Source organism: Lissotriton helveticus, chromosome 1_1, assembly GCF_964261635.1.
Source record: "Lissotriton helveticus chromosome 1_1, aLisHel1.1, whole genome shotgun sequence".
Lineage (NCBI taxonomy): Eukaryota > Metazoa > Chordata > Amphibia > Caudata > Salamandridae > Lissotriton > Lissotriton helveticus.
Genome location: NC_136057.1, coordinates 287,243,191 through 287,258,981, shown reverse-complemented (window position 1 = coordinate 287,258,981; position 15,791 = coordinate 287,243,191). Strand labels below are relative to the sequence as shown.

General features: G+C 42.2%; 1 protein-coding gene across 2 annotated transcripts in view; it reads left to right on the top strand.

Moving 5' to 3' along the window:
* Positions 1-1,182: 1,182 nt before the first annotated feature.
* The window catches only part of LOC144796670 (estradiol 17 beta-dehydrogenase 5-like), a 121,307-nt gene continuing 106,698 nt past the window's right edge, over positions 1,183-15,791 (top strand). For both annotated transcript variants that reach the window (XM_078668208.1, XM_078668207.1), the window contains exon 1: positions 1,183-1,286. In XM_078668208.1, the coding sequence (XP_078524334.1) occupies positions 1,200-1,286 (87 nt within the window). In that variant the 5' untranslated portion in view covers positions 1,183-1,199. The remainder of the gene's footprint in view (positions 1,287-15,791) is intronic.

Here is a 15,791-nt window from a genome sequence, read left to right as displayed (position 1 = left end):
TCTCATGCTGGTCCTCGATAGTGACAGGAATAGTTTTGGTGGATTTGGAGAGATTGAATTGTTGGGCATCACAGAACGGATTACTGGTACAATGAGACAGAATTGGCACGACACAATGAGGGGACAATAGTACAAGGTCTTAATATTGTCGTACACAAAATATTTGATGCATAGGTTTCCACCTTATGTAATAAGTTGTGATATCTCCTTTGTATATGTGCACCAACCAAACAAGAAATGCACAGTGGTGATGTGTCTCTTCACCATGTTTAAAATGTAGTGCACAGTAGAATGTATATGACTGGAATTTGAAATTGATATTATCATGTTTTTTTAGCCCTATCGAGAAAACACATGCTGGCTGGGCGTAGAGAATTAAAGACAAAGACCAGGAAAAAACAAACCATTCTTTTGTGTGCGATTATTAATAATTAAATGTTTTGTATATTCATGCGTGTGCTGAGGATTGTATTCACAGTGTATTGGAAGTTAACAAATATCTAGGTAGTGGGTTAGTTCCTTTTTTATGCCTTGGGTTGCTTGTGATCCAGTTTAGCGAGGACCTGGCTTGGCAGTTCGGGCTGGACTTTTCCCATTAAAGCATGGCCAAGACTGATTTGCATATAGCTGGGTCCAAACTGAGGTGGCATTGTGCGCAAAATAATGATGGATTGGTATGTGGGCCAATTAGTTACCAGTGGCTGAGATTAATTCACGTATTGTAAATGTAAATTGATACTTGTATAGCGCACTACTCACCCACAAGGGTCTCAAGGCACTTGTACTAATACCGCTGTGGAACCCATCCTGGCTTTCCCTGTGCGGTGTCCACTCCTGGGCACCTCCAAGGTGGAGGCCAGGCATCCTTTGCGTTGTGGGGGCCGTTGTGGAGGTTAAGCAAGCTATTGCCCAGAGTTGCACTCCATGATTGGAATAGGCACCGAGGTGAGAATTATCAGGTCTGTGGAATTTTTGAGCCCAAGACCCACCGAGGCGGGGAATTGAACCCTGGTCCCCGGCTAGACCTCTGCATCAGGGTCTGCCGCTCTAACTATTGAGCCACACTTCTCCACTATTCCACGTGTTCCATCCATCACTTCTTGTATACTTATTTATCTAGCATCACCACATTTATCTAGCATCACCACAGCTTCCATTTCTAACCCATAACTGCATACAGGAATCCTGCCAGCGAGACTATGGAGCTAAAGAAAGATTCCTTCATCACAATGAGTGACAAAAACCGGATACCAGTCTTGGGCTTCGGAACCAATGCCCCGGAAGAGGTAAGTTCCCATCTCTCTTTCTTGTACTCTTGTTTTCTGGCAGGGCAGATCTCCAGAATTTTAACTGTCAGTCTGTATCAGTGTAGTGAGCAGTAATTCAGTGTGAAATTGAATGTAGACTGCAGATAGAAGTTTAATCGAAATTTTCAATGTGTCTTATGACTCTCAAAAAAGATTTGATAACTTAGGAGGGGAAAAACAATAACTACCAAATGGCCCATATCATCTGTGACACTTACATCCAATCCTGACATTTTAATAGCCGCCAGCTTAAACTTGTATGCTAGCATTTGTAGTTGCACCATTTAGCCTTTACGGTTGGGTTCAAAAACACCATTATGCAAGTTAATGTTGGCTTACTCCTTTATACATTTGATGTATATAGCACTACACTGTGTGCTACCTACTTACAACGTGCAACAAAGTTACTGTGGCTTCTTTATTCTCTGTAACCCTATATCAAGTTTATGATGGAACATGTCTGGGCTTAGTCTTTGGTGGGCCTTTCGTCCTGTTACGAAATGTACTTTCCTATGTTCCGACCCTGACCATCGGTAGAGCTCAGTGTGACCATCTTTTTAGCCCACCCCATGACCTCATTCTCCACAGTTTCCCTCATTACCACCTTCCAACTGTGCCCATGAACTCTCTATAGTCCCTCTCTTGCATGAATTTATTTTCCTTTATAGCGTTACTCTTCCAAGTGTAGTGTGTCACAACTCTTTACATCACACATCTATATACATATTATGCAGACAGTCCTCCATAATGGTAGGCATTATATATTACAAGTGCTTGATCTATAGAAATACAAACTCTGGAATTAAAATGTAGCACAATGGTTGGGGTTGTCTTCACTAATAAGAATGTTTTACTATCCAAAGAAATCCTTTTTAGCAACTTGAGACTAGCAAATGATTGAAGGAAAAAAATAAGGTTCTATGCACATGGCTTGCAGTTTGCTTTCAGCTATTTGATTCTAGTTCATAGCTCACTGATCATTATTATAATTATAATTTATGAAGGTCAAGTAACAAAATTATATCTGCGACAAAAGCAATAATCCACTGAGCTATCAAGAGAAAATACAATTCTGTGATCTGCATGTTACACATGCTTTGCAGGAGGCTACCTAATCATGAGCCAAACCCGTGACAAGGCAAAGTACATTACTCGCCAAACTTATCTTGACATTTTTATTAACCCCTGAAATTTGCTGGGCACACTAGGGACATTGCAGCAGATGCCTTAAGCCCCATACAATCTTTCAAAATGCAGCACCCCCTGAGCTTTGTGACCAATGAGGTAGCACCAGTAATACCACCCAAACGCCTGCACTCATCCTGAGACCGGTATTGAGAGCTATGCGATCCTAGGTCAGTAATTGAGAGCTTCCTGGGCTCCTTGAAGAAGCTCCATCTTACCTCAATTTTATTATTAAAAGGCTTTCTTGGACAGTTTCTAGTCAAGACAAGGTACTGTGCACTGGCATGTGGAGTGCTTCTGCAGTTTACAGGGGGAAAGCGTAGGGTATGCTGTCAGTACTATTTCATTCTGACGAGTATGTTGTCACTTTTTGAGTGGGAATATATTTCTGTATTAACCCCGAGGTTGTGACGCGCTCAAGTCCGAGAGTGTACACTCAAACTTGATTGAGGAAGAGGGGAACAGCCCAGACCACTGAGACCAAGTTTGTGTGAAAAAGGCTGCTTTATTGAAACAGATGCACATAACATGGGCCTTTGCCTTACAAAACTATAACCTCTCTTTACATATATGCCTATGATAAGCTACCCTCACCCGTAAAATATCCCTCCATCCAAACAACTTAAATCATCAATAGAATACTTGCACCATGGCTGGTCAACTGTAACTGGGACTACTAAAATCTCTTTCCTTTTTTCTACCACTATTAACCTTTGAACCCATTCTATTTCCCACCTAACCTTGCACTTCCTAGGTCGTCCAGGCTTGGACTTGCCTACCCGTTCTCTTTCAACGCGAACTCCTACCGACAACAACAATAACAATAACCTTCCGCAAACCATGGCAACTTCTCAGCCAACTGACACCCAGAAACAAGGGGAGGGAAGGAGCCTCCTCCCCATTATTTCTGCCCCCTCAACCCTAGCCTCCTGTGAGGCATAAGGTAATTTTGACCAACTACTTTTCCAGAACCAATTTGCTTACAACAGGTATAACTCCATACACATGAATGACAAGTGGAGAACATCAGCTTTGCACATTCCATATCCTCGTGATGTAGGTTCAAGTGAACTACTCTACCAATACCAGTGTCCCTTCAAAAAGCACGCCTTTGTTTATTTAGGTTTCTCCTAGACATAACCATAGTGATGGCTTGACTGCCCCACGCCAAACCCTCTGGGTATGAATTTGGTCCAAATAATGCGGCAGCCTGCTCATCGCCATATGAGCTCCCTCAGATCCTCCTATATGGCCATAATATTTGCCAAGCCTTTCTGTACCACCAAGTCATTTTCTCCTGAATGCAGCAGACGTATATCAGGACAGTTCTTAAGCACCAAAAGCCTATTGAGACATGGAAGTAGCTCCCCCATCTCATCACCCTTTTTCCCACCCAAAGCCTTGTTGTACCCCAAATTCTCCAGTGGCTGCTAGCCTTTGCGTGATGATCTGCCCACTTAACAAAGGAGTTGCCCACCATCCAGGTGGTCATCCTTGCTGCCTGGGGTCCGGGAACAGAACCTGAAACAGTAACAAAGTTGACAACCTGTGCACGTACTTCTTCCCATCTACCTCCCTCTTAACATATTTCTGAAAGTATTTGATTGCCATCTTCCTATTTACATGATGTTCCCCTGGCCCCAAACCTGCCCACTTGATATTTCATCCTGAAAGCACGAGTGCCAAACCAGCTCAATCCGTGCCAGCACATTGCAAAACATACTTCGTGCTTAAATACTCACCCCTCACTGCCTGCCCTAGACGCAGGGTGCCAACCCAACAAACCGGGCAACTGCCTGCTTGAGGATTGTACCCTCTTTCTACTGTTCGGACTTAGACTTGTACCACCAAACTTGTAAGCATTCCTTGCTGCAATGCAACGCTGCAATAAACCAGTGTCAAGCGTGCCTCATTGAGCATCCGGGCAGCGGCGTCACTAGAGTTGGTGTCACCCAGTACAGGAAACTCATGGTGTCACCCCCTCACGGCTGTCTGAGACAGGTAACTGCATTTGCCCAAGATCACACAATGGGGTGAGGCTGCGGTTACACGCCAGAAGTTATAGAGTAATGGTTCCCTTGGTTTTAAGTTCATCCTAAGAACGCTTGCTGCTGTTATAAAATGAACAAAAGGAGAGCAGGAAGACAACACAAAATATTTGGTGTAAGGTAAAATTTAAAAAAAGGTGGTTCTTTTCTCTTGAATGCAACTAAATTCATCTGACCAATGTGTGAAAGTGAATGTCAATGAGGGCAGTGTTAGTGACAAATGGCAGTGCACGTTGTTATGCGTGCACTTGCTCGTGTTCAGACGACGTATTTCTTCTTCAATGCAGAATGTGATGTCTGTAGTGCATCGTTTGCCGCCTTTTCAGTTGCACTTCTCTAAAAGAGAATACACTGTGTTTAGTTGCCAATCGTAACATACTAAGCCATTCCTGGATGTCCCTTCCCTGTGCAGCGCTTGCATTATAGACAGCGTAGTTACTAATAAAGGCGTGTGTGTAAAAACGCTGCATTTAAAGCAATGAGGATGACATGCCTGAAGTGACAGGCGTGATCACACGACGTGAATCCTCTTGTCAGCCCTGAACTCTCAGTTTTACTCAGGAGGCGCGCCACTCCTGCTTAGCCGAGGTCCTGTCGGGTTTTAGTGGTGAATAACAAACAACACACTGAAAACGTTTCAAACTTTTCACAGAGCCACACGAAACTCAGCAGTGCAGATTCGCGTAAGGTAAGGCTGTATAATTTGTGGCCGCCAAGAGCCCCCCTGTCGGACATGGGAAACAAGTAAGGAGCTTCTAAAGTGTGGATGGGGACTGAGGGTGTCACCCCATTTGATGGTGTCACCCGGTGCGGTTCGCACCCCCCGCACTCCCCTAGTGACACCACTGCACCCGGGTCAAACGGCAGACCTAGAAAAATCATTACAATTCTACTAGACCTGCAGGTCTAGTGACTTAATTAATCTACTTGACTCATTTGTAATGCTCAAATAGTGTGACCAGGGGCAAATAATGTAATTCATTATCACATATGAGAGCACCATTAAATGTGCGAGTTAAGCATGTCTGCTGTACAAAAAACTATTTTGTTTTGATTTAATAGACTTAACCTTTTTTCCATATATAACACAAATCTAGCCACATATAGGATACACATGACCCCTGACTTGCCACTTAGTTTATTCACAGAATTGTCTTCAGGACGGGCAGGAATGTTTCTCAAATCATGTTTAAAAACTATCATTTTTTATAAATACATAACTAAAGCATGAAATGGTGGAACACTGTCATTTGTAATCAGCATATTTTACATTGAAATGGCCACATACCTTTCCACTGACATGCAGCTTTACTGATAAAACTATATAGTGTACAAACAATATTTGGAAGTACAGTTTCTGCAAATATGTGTCATTTGCTCATCACAAAGTAAAGTGTTCTGATTTGTTTTGCTCCTATTGAACTCTGTTTGCATCACACTTCTTTGTTTGAAAAAATATGTACTAATGTAATTCCTGAAATATTTGCAATATTAATTTACACGTTATTTATGTAAATGGTATGTATGTGTTTGAGAAAAATAACGAAACAATGAGTTGTGAGTGGTGCACAGCTGTTTTAACTATGTTTATCAGCATTTAAACCACCTATTTAAAATGATTGCGTGCTGTATTAGGCCAGGCAGATGCCTGTCTCCCATTCCGTGTTAATGGAATATATTTCACGTGAATGTGTACCTTAATACTAGTGCGCACAGTGTAATGTATTTAACATGCACATTCAACTTAAGTTCATATAACATTTATGTGCATAAACTGAATTATGTATTCTTAGAAAACACTTATTTGTTATATCAGTCAACTTTTCATATGTGTACCAACAATGAATGCTTTGCAGTAACAGAGGAAAACTAACTGAACTCTTCAGCCCGCTCACTTGACCAAAACCCATAACAAGATTTAATGCCATCTTTATTGCTCGTTCACTTTCTGAATGAACAGAAAACATGTTCCTTTCCAGCCAAAGTTTATTCACCAGATGTGATTAGTTGGTGCTAAAAATGGCTCAACCTGATAAAAATGTTGTCGCAATTATGAGTGGGCGAATAGATATTTCGAGGACTGATTACCGTCATCCGGGTCCTAATTCCTCATCATAGGGAGCTCGGGTGTAACCTCCTTAATTTATCTGGCCTTGTCTAAGCATGTTCATTTCTTTAAATAGTGTGACCGACCTCTCACACCCACCTATATAAAAAAACATTGCTGCCCAAGACTGTATATTTACTGGCCCTTTTGAGAAACAAATTTCTCCAGGTAGGGTTTGCACCCCTGTGAACAACATCTGTAGACCTTAATAGCTACCCTTGTACCATCTAGTCTGTCTATGGAACTCTTCATAGCCTAAGCTACCTATGCAGCAGTTTCAGCATTGTTCCATATGCATCCTTCCAAAATCGTCTCCTTGGTCGCTCGCATGAAGTGCGGTTTTGATGTCCCTTTGTAATGCAACTCTCTGATTTACATTTCCTCACTCTTTAATTTTCCCATCTTTCGGGACTTCATCACCATATCCTTGTGTGTTTTTCTTTTACCCCATGGATGAAAATGTTCAGCAATAAATGCATTAATTTGTACCAACGCAAGTGTCCTTCCGGTAAACCTTCCTGTCTCCCAACTCTCCTGCTTTATTATAGAGCTTTTTAGAGACAGGCCTCCCTGCTCTCCTATTATACCATAGACCTTTTTGGAGATGGGCTTCCCCGCTTGTGTATTGCCATAGACCTTTTTGGAGACATGCTTCCCTGACCTTCTGTTTTGCCATAGACCTTTTGCGAGACGGCCCTCTCTCCTCTCCTGTTTTGCAATAGTCCTTTTGGGAGATGGGCCTCCCCACTGTCCTTTTTTAACAATAGACCTTTCTGGAGTCATACCTCCCCGTTCCCCTGCATTGCCATGAACCTTTTTTAGAGATGGGCCTCCAGCTCTCCTGTTTTGCCATAGTCCTTTTTTTTTTTTAAGATGGGCGCAGCTGGAAGGCAGCCGGGCGTACCGACAACAAACGAAAGACAGACTTACCTTGACTCTTAGCCATCAGTGCCCCCTGTTCAACTTTCTCAACTAAAGCTCAGGCCACACTCACAGATAAATATGGCACTAAGACCTGTTCTGACGGAATGAAGTCATTCACAGACTGTCCCTTGGGCCAGGATTGTTGCTGGATCCTAAACTGCCCTGCTCCTTGCTATCTACCACTCAAATGGGGGACACAATGAATTGCGCCATAGGCCAATCCTCAAAGGGACCCTCCATCCTATCCTCCTGGCTCGCCTGTGTAATTTCTCCCTCACCACTTGCGCGTGGTCACTTTTAGACATCACAATATAAGCCCAGCGATGTACCCTTAGGAACAGTATCTATATCTGAATAACCGATTTTCTGCGGGTCTGGCAAGCTTAGAAAAGCTTTAAGAACAAACAGTATAAGCAAGAGGCTCCTATTCATACATGGGGAGAGTCATTTTATAAGGACTGAATCCCATCACCCACCGAAGTGGCATGCTTTATCATCTGGGATTTCCTCTTGGTTGCAACACCTAGTGCAGCTAAGGGTTACAAACACCTCACTGTGAGGGAGGAGCCCAGGGATGTTTTTATAGATACTAATCAGTTGTAGGATCTACTAAAATCTACCTGATGTAAAGAGCTGCAGTGTTTTTGAGTGATGGGCGCAGTGCACAAAGGAAGGAAAGTGATATGTGATCTAAAATAGGTTACCAAGAGAAAAAGGAACTATATTAGTTAACTCTTGGTGTCAAGATTAAAAACAGTGCATGTGCAGTTAGAAAATATTAGCTGCACTTGTCCAGATAACAAGTCTACATGTTTCGGCCATTGCGATCTCAATGGGATAGCAGTCTTGCTCAGGACCTAGATGTTCAATGCTACTGCAAACAGTGGAAAAAAAGTGAAAGTGATAATCATAAGAGCACTTGGTAATGTGATTACAACAAATACAACCTACAACAAGCATTGGCATAGACAATAGGTCTCGGCTTTGGGACCTTATAAGTATTTAGTTATGCAGCACAAAATCCTTGGGTAAACACTTATAAGGTCCCATGTTGGATATGCCAATGCTTGTTTAGGACTTGTGCCCTGCCTTTGCAATTGAACTTCACCCGAAGCTCCGGGTGGAAAATGGAACAAAATGTGGCAGGAGGGGTAAAGTAAAGTTTTTGGACAAATTAAGTATATGTTATGCCATGTTTTTCTGACATGAACATCAAGCTACATGAAACCATCCACTATTCAGTTTAGCACAGTGCTACACTTCTTTTCTCTTAATACTTTAACTTATTTCTAACTGGACCGGCTGGGCGGTGAGAGTGTTGATGGAGGGCTGGGCTGACTGACAGCCACTGCAGTCCATTCTGTATTTTGGTCACAGCAACATCATCGTCGCAAATCTGGGACGGGACGGAAAAACCGTGTCGGTTTTGCCTGATAAAGCTTTATATTTTGTATCCTTCAGCACAAGTGGTCGCATGGCTTCAAGGGCTAATGGGATGCTGCGTCATTGACCTCCGCCCTCTCGAGAAACATAAATGTTGGTTTTGCCAAGCCACTGACAGATTTAAAAACTCAAGTAGTTTTTCACTTCATAAACGAAGCCCGACGGCGGGTGATGAAGCAAGTCGAACAAGATGTCTACCCACCATGATGCCTGACATTACAGCCCTGCCACGGGCGCAGGTTCGCTCCGTTCTGCCCCTTCCACATTCCACACCACTCCCTGCATTTCTTAAGTGGTTTGGCGAGTGCCGCTGTGGTTGAATTTCACTGACGTGGCGATTGGCACGCCCCCTCATGCTATTTACTCAAAACAAGTTTAATTTCCACATGTGAGTACAACTATCTATAGATATTAAAACTTGCTTAGTCACCCAGTGAGCATCTCTGGAGAATTTAAAGTGCGGGGGTGTTGACATCTGATTACCAAATAAAATAGGCGTGCGCTCGGCGGCACCTTTCTCCTTTGCGTGTCCTTGTTAACATTTACTATAGCAAGCAATTCAATACTACCAACAAAAAAGCTGTGTGCCCGACTCTGGCAGCTAATTATCTTTTGTAGCAACCCGGTCTGCGAGTTGTGTATTTATTGCCTAAACTCTGAAATATTTTTTCGTGTTTTGGAGGACTCGCAATTTCTCCTTTGACTAGTGGAACGTGCTTTGTATTACCACTTCAGGGCTGCATCAGTGACATGTTCTGAGCTGTTGTTTTGAAATGTGGGAACATGACGGGATGAAAACTGAAAGTAAAAAGCAGCAGGGGGAGGGGAGAGAGGAGGGGGCCTTCACCTGTTTACCTTGCGGGAGCGAGCAGGAACTATCCGTTAATTACTAACAGATGGTTTTAAAGCTCACTCCCGCAGGGAATCGCCAAACGTGCATGCGTTGCCATTGAAAGAGCGTTTTTGTGGACAAAAGCGGATCGATTCCAAGAGGCGAGACCTAAAAACCATTAGTCTCAGTTTTAATGGTTTACAATATGTTGATGTCACCTGTGAAAGACAAAAAAGTGTGACTAAAAAATCATGATGAATACAAAGAGATTAAATGCTTGTACTGAGTGATCATTCAAACTCATGAGTCATTATTGCCCAACATTTTTTGTACCTCCCAGTATGCATTAACAAATTGAACTGTGAAATTCGCTTACCCAATGGTTGCGAATAAACACTTCACCTCAACTGCCAACAGCTCAGGATGTGAGGCACCGCTCTAAAAAAAAGGGGGGCAAATCGTAGGTAAAAGTCAGACAACGGAAGCAGTCTGTAGTTTGTTTTTCCTACAGTTTGAATATTTTGCGAGTCAAATTTATCACAGTGCGAGACACATACAATATAGTGAAGACTATGCGGAATAATACAGAACAATGCGATCTATTGTGGTTGCCACAAATCTGAAAAATCATTGTTTACATTGGCATTGCACGCTTAGAGTTGTGTCAAAACTGATTTTAAATGGTTGACAGCTCATTGGTGAGACCCGGTATCTATGCTATTTATAATTAAAGCCGGCATATAAGTACATTTAAAAAAAAAAAAAAAAAACAAGTGTCTAGTTAATGAATATTCACCCAGAAAATTGGTAATGGAAAAGTAAGCAGCCGAGAGCAACTCATGTTCTCTGTTGTGTATTAAGTTTATATGGGCAAAGTGTAAAGCAAGCGAAAATAAATGCGGGCAATTTAAATAGAAAAAATCATGAATAGCCAAGAGCCACGAGTGCCTCTGTGAGTTATTAAGTAATACGGGCAAATCAGGTCAAATAGATCAAATAAAATACAATGGAACAGGCTACAGCCGCAATGGTATAGAAGTATCTGGTTGCGCAAAACCTCATCTCTTGCAATATGGCGCGCTCAAGAGTGTAGTGTGTATTACTTACCTGTCTGTCGGTACCCCAGACTTCTCACGAGCTGCGACCGGAGGTAACCGACGTCAGGTAGAGTAGGTCATTTTATACCCATATCAAGTTATCCACCTAATTTCAGTGTATCCAATTAGCATGTCAGGGTGGCTCAGTTTTATGACATCATTTTTAAAGAACTACGCGTTAGTCCATGGAAACCTGGGATATATAGTTCTTTTGTAAAGAATTAAAGTGAATTTAAACGCATGTTCCTGGTTAATCCTGTACGGTGAAATGACTGTTAGGTATTGTGTAAAACCATAATTTTATAAAATTACCACTGATAATATGTTGTAAATAACTATGAGTTAGTCCATGGAAACTTGTGATATGGAGTTCTTTTAAAAAAGAATTTCAGTAAATTTAGACGCATGTTCCTAGATAATTCCATACGGTGAAATGACTGTAGGTATTGTGTAAAACCATAATTTTATAAAATGACCACTGATAGTATGTTGTAAATCATTGATTCTGGAGAAATTACATTGTGTTTATGATGATTTGCTGTAGCACACTCCCCAGTGTTTCTCCTGATTTACACACCAAGGAATTTGATGATCCGTCTGTTGCGTACCGCCCTTGGAGTGGTGTATAATATATATGGTGAGACGGGGAGATAAATGTCTAGGATACAAAATACAAGTTTTATTCTTGGATTGAAGACTACAGGTAAAGCTAAAGACCAAAGGTATATCATCGTTCAGACCATTACTGTCACTCTTCAATTTAAAGACCAATCTCTGTTCTTTCTGAAATAAGAATTTGGTTATGTCTGTAACATGAGCAGGGATAAAGGTTTGCTCCAAGACCTTTCAGTTCTTCTGCATTGTGTATATGAGCTAGTAAATGATTCGTAAGAATTGTAGCTTGTTTGTTACACGTAATAGTGCTCTTATGTTCAAGAATGCTGAACTTCAATTCACGGGTAGTCATACCCACATAGCGAAGCGGGCCTGGACACATGATTAGATAAATCAATGTATCGCTATTGCAATTTGTGTTTTTACCTGTGCCAATGGCTTGTCCGTGCCTATGTCCACTATTGTGGTATATTCTGTCTGTGGACACCCCGCACATGAATCGCAGGGAAAATGCCCTTGGACCGCCGGCAGGTTCCGAATTCTTTGTTAGATTTATTAGATTCCTCTGTGTTTTTCTTGTACAGAGTTGCCGAAATTACAGTTTTAATCTGTGCCTTTAAAGTCTGTATTTCGATTAAGATTGTGTCTGCAATGCGTTTGCCGTGCTAATAATTAAAATGATCCAATCATGCATGCACCGGCACGCGATAAGAGTCCAATCTTTCAGGAATGCTTTGTCTTGGAGAAAAAGCCTAGGTGTATTGGTAACTATCGAACATGTTGGGGCACAGTTTGCCCCATGAATCAAAGTGCGTGAGTGTGATTTCTTTAACCCAAGCAGTGTGGCCCAATCATCTCCATGAGTGGCCACTGCTCCTCGCCCTCGGTTTTGTATATTTAGTATCTATATCTGCCCTGATATACAAAAAGTGATGAAGGGAATGCTTAATTAATCTCAAACGCTGGTAATTACACGGACCTCATCCCAGTTCATCGTTTCTTTGCACACCATGTCACCTCAGTTTGGGCACAGTCATATTCAAATCAGTCTTTCCCCAACTCAATTGGAAACAGTCCAGCCGGAATTATCAAGCGAGGCCCTCCCCTCACCCAGGACACAAGCAGCATAGGGCCAGTTCCGCCCTAATTAGGGCTCATGAGCAAATAATGGCTTGGTTACAGTGACAGTGTGCACGGTATCTATGTCTGGGCATACCTGTCACACTTACAGTGACACACTACAGTTCATAAACAAGCATTTGCAATGCAATAGGTTTTGCGTTACTGAAAGTTTGAAGTATCGGCATTGCATTATTATTTTCTATGCCAATAGCTCAAACTTTCAGTAATGTGAGACCAAATGCAAATGCTTGTTTGAAGAAGCCATTAGTAAAATGAAACCTTATGTAACCACTCTAATTTTGAACACCTAATTACTCTTACCACTGCTAAAATAAACAATGAAATATGTTATGTCTGGCTGAATCTGGACTTGATGAGCAGATCACGGAAACTGGTCTGAGTCATGTTAAGGGTTATGGAATGAGGCATTATAGTGAGATTGATTAGATGAACAAATTGAACAGAAACTGAATGAAGGTGACATGAATGAGCTAAGCAGGGATTTAATCAGTTGGTGACAGGACATACCAACTGAAATCATTTCTCTTGTCTTTGGAATTCCACACAAAAGTGGAGCAGCAGTCATCGGTGGTTTACTCTCTTGGCAGTTATTTGACTCCAATGTTGCTTTACTGTTTGGTGAAATAATTCACTGCATATCTTATAATATTTTTGTTTTTGTTTTTTTAAGTCTGTTTATTGAGATTATAAATCACAAAGCGATACAACATGCAAAATATCAAAAGATAGAAAAAGGGTGAAATAAGAAAAAGGAGAGGAAGAGAGGACCAGAGGGAGAAAAGAGGAAAGGGAGTAGCGCAGTGTTAGCCAGGCCAAAAAATCGGTGAATGAAAGCACAAAAAGCTACGTAAGGGTGCGTCACAAAGCTATCAACGATCACGGGCATTACCCTGAGAGAGGGAAAGGATATCCAGCTTGTGGGGAGGGGCTAGTTGATGGAGGGCTCCAGCTGGAGGAGAGGGCTGCGTAGTGTGTAGGGGAGGTGAACAAAGTGTACCACTGCCAGGTACTGACCCCCTGGGACTGGAAATGTATAAAGGGAGAAAGGAGCTTGACAACTTACAAAAAACAACTCCATGCAGTGGAGATATTAGTCAGCAGTTCTATTGGGCCCCAAAAGTCTGTCCGCATCCGGGGGAGATTATTATCCTCAAATAAGGAACATATGTACAACCTGAGGATACTACAAAGTGCAAAGCCCGAAGCTTCGCGGGCTGAGACTGTGGACGGGACTTCGGGCAATGGGTAGCCAATCACCAATTTGATGTGACTAAGGACCTCCATCCAGTAGGTTGTCAAAAGCGGGCAATGCCACCAATATGTAGAAAATCTCCAACATCATTCGCACAGCGCCAACAGAGAGGGGAGGAGGTCGGGAACAAGTTGTGCAACTTGTGGGAGGTGTAATACCATTGTGCCATAACTTTGTATGCAGATTCCCTCTGAGAGATGCTGCAGAAAACCCTTGAGATGTAGCGCCAGACGTGGTACCATTATGTGGGCTAGATGTCTGTAGAGGTGTCGGACTGCCATTGTGACTGATAAGTATTAGGGACAGCACGGAGGGTGTGTGTGAAGAACTTGATATGTGCGAGAGATCAGACCGCTGGAATCGTCAAAGGAACGCACCAGCCTTTCAAAGGGAGACTTTTTATTTTTTTGATTGTGTAAGGGGAAGATGTTCAGCATCTGCATTCTCTACAACCTTATACCATGCTTTGTTGTAAATCTATCTAGAACCCTAATCAAGATATCCCCGATTCATGCCCTTCTGTGGTTATAACGAAACATATCCTTATAAAGGCATAGGAATCATGTCCATATTTAGTCGTAGCCAATGCAGTCCAAATACGGCAAGGCTACTCCCATAGACTCCTAGAAAGTACAACGCGTTCTTTAAACAAACCACGCCTCCAGCAGCCCGGGAATTCCCCCTGCTTTTGTTTTGATTTGCACAAGAACTCCTGGAGTCCAGAAAGAACTGTTAGTTCTTAGTGACGTCTTATGTCCAACCTTACGTCAAACTCAGCACCTTTCAGGTATAAATATCCCAACGTTGCCTTAAGCAAACACACGGTGGTTTGGAGCAGAGCGGCTATCTACTTGCCCGACGCCCAGCTGATGCGAGTGCCGAAGGAAGCCGACCCTCCCATTTGACACACTGAGAGAGACGCTGTCTTTTCTCCAGCCGAGAAATTCCAGCTCTGGTGTTTCCAGTCACCCTTGCGGGTTGCTGGGAGATCGAGTCCTGAGAGAGAGATACAAGACCTCCTTCATGATAAGTATTGCAATTGTGGCAACTCATTTCTCTTGCATGAGAAAGAAGACTGCTCAATAAATAACAACTTTTATTGAAAATGCCCGTCTCTCTATTTCTCTGCACTCTGGTGAAATTAAGCATGCACGATTGACATACCGTCTATTGTTTTCACACGACTCTAGAGATATACTCTTTATTCTGAGGGAGCAAAGTTGTCATGTTTATGCGGTTGTCTGGAAACTAAGCCCTTCTTGTCTAAATCAGGAGAGTTAACTCTTTCCTGAACATTCGAGAACGTTTCTAGTGACCTCTGAGCTAGCTGGCAAACCTAATTAAGTCTAACATAGTCAGTAGAGACCTAGATGACCTCTGTCCTACGTCTAAACTGCTGTTTATGTTATTCAAATGCGCACAGACCATTGGGAATATAGGAACTACACTACAGCTTATGCTAGAATAGTTTTGAGCTCGCTCAATGGACGGCATACGCTCTGTTATTTAACATATTTTCTTATGTTATGATCCAGAGACAGTTCTTGGGAGCTACCTTGGCTCTTTGCAGCAGCTCCATTTCATCTCACTTTTACATAAAAATTCTTCACTGTACAACTTCTGGAGTGGCCTCATTCCTACAGTTACCTGTTACTGGATGAAAAAGAGGTTCAAAAGCGGAGTTGAGTGGGTCGAATAAAGAGAAAATATTGCAGAACAGGAGAATATATAATTATTCTAAGGCTTCATATTAGCAAAAACAAACTCAGATTACAAACTAAATCATCAGTTCCTTGCAGCTGTCTGTTGGCAAGACTAGCTGAGGCTTTTCCGTTAAT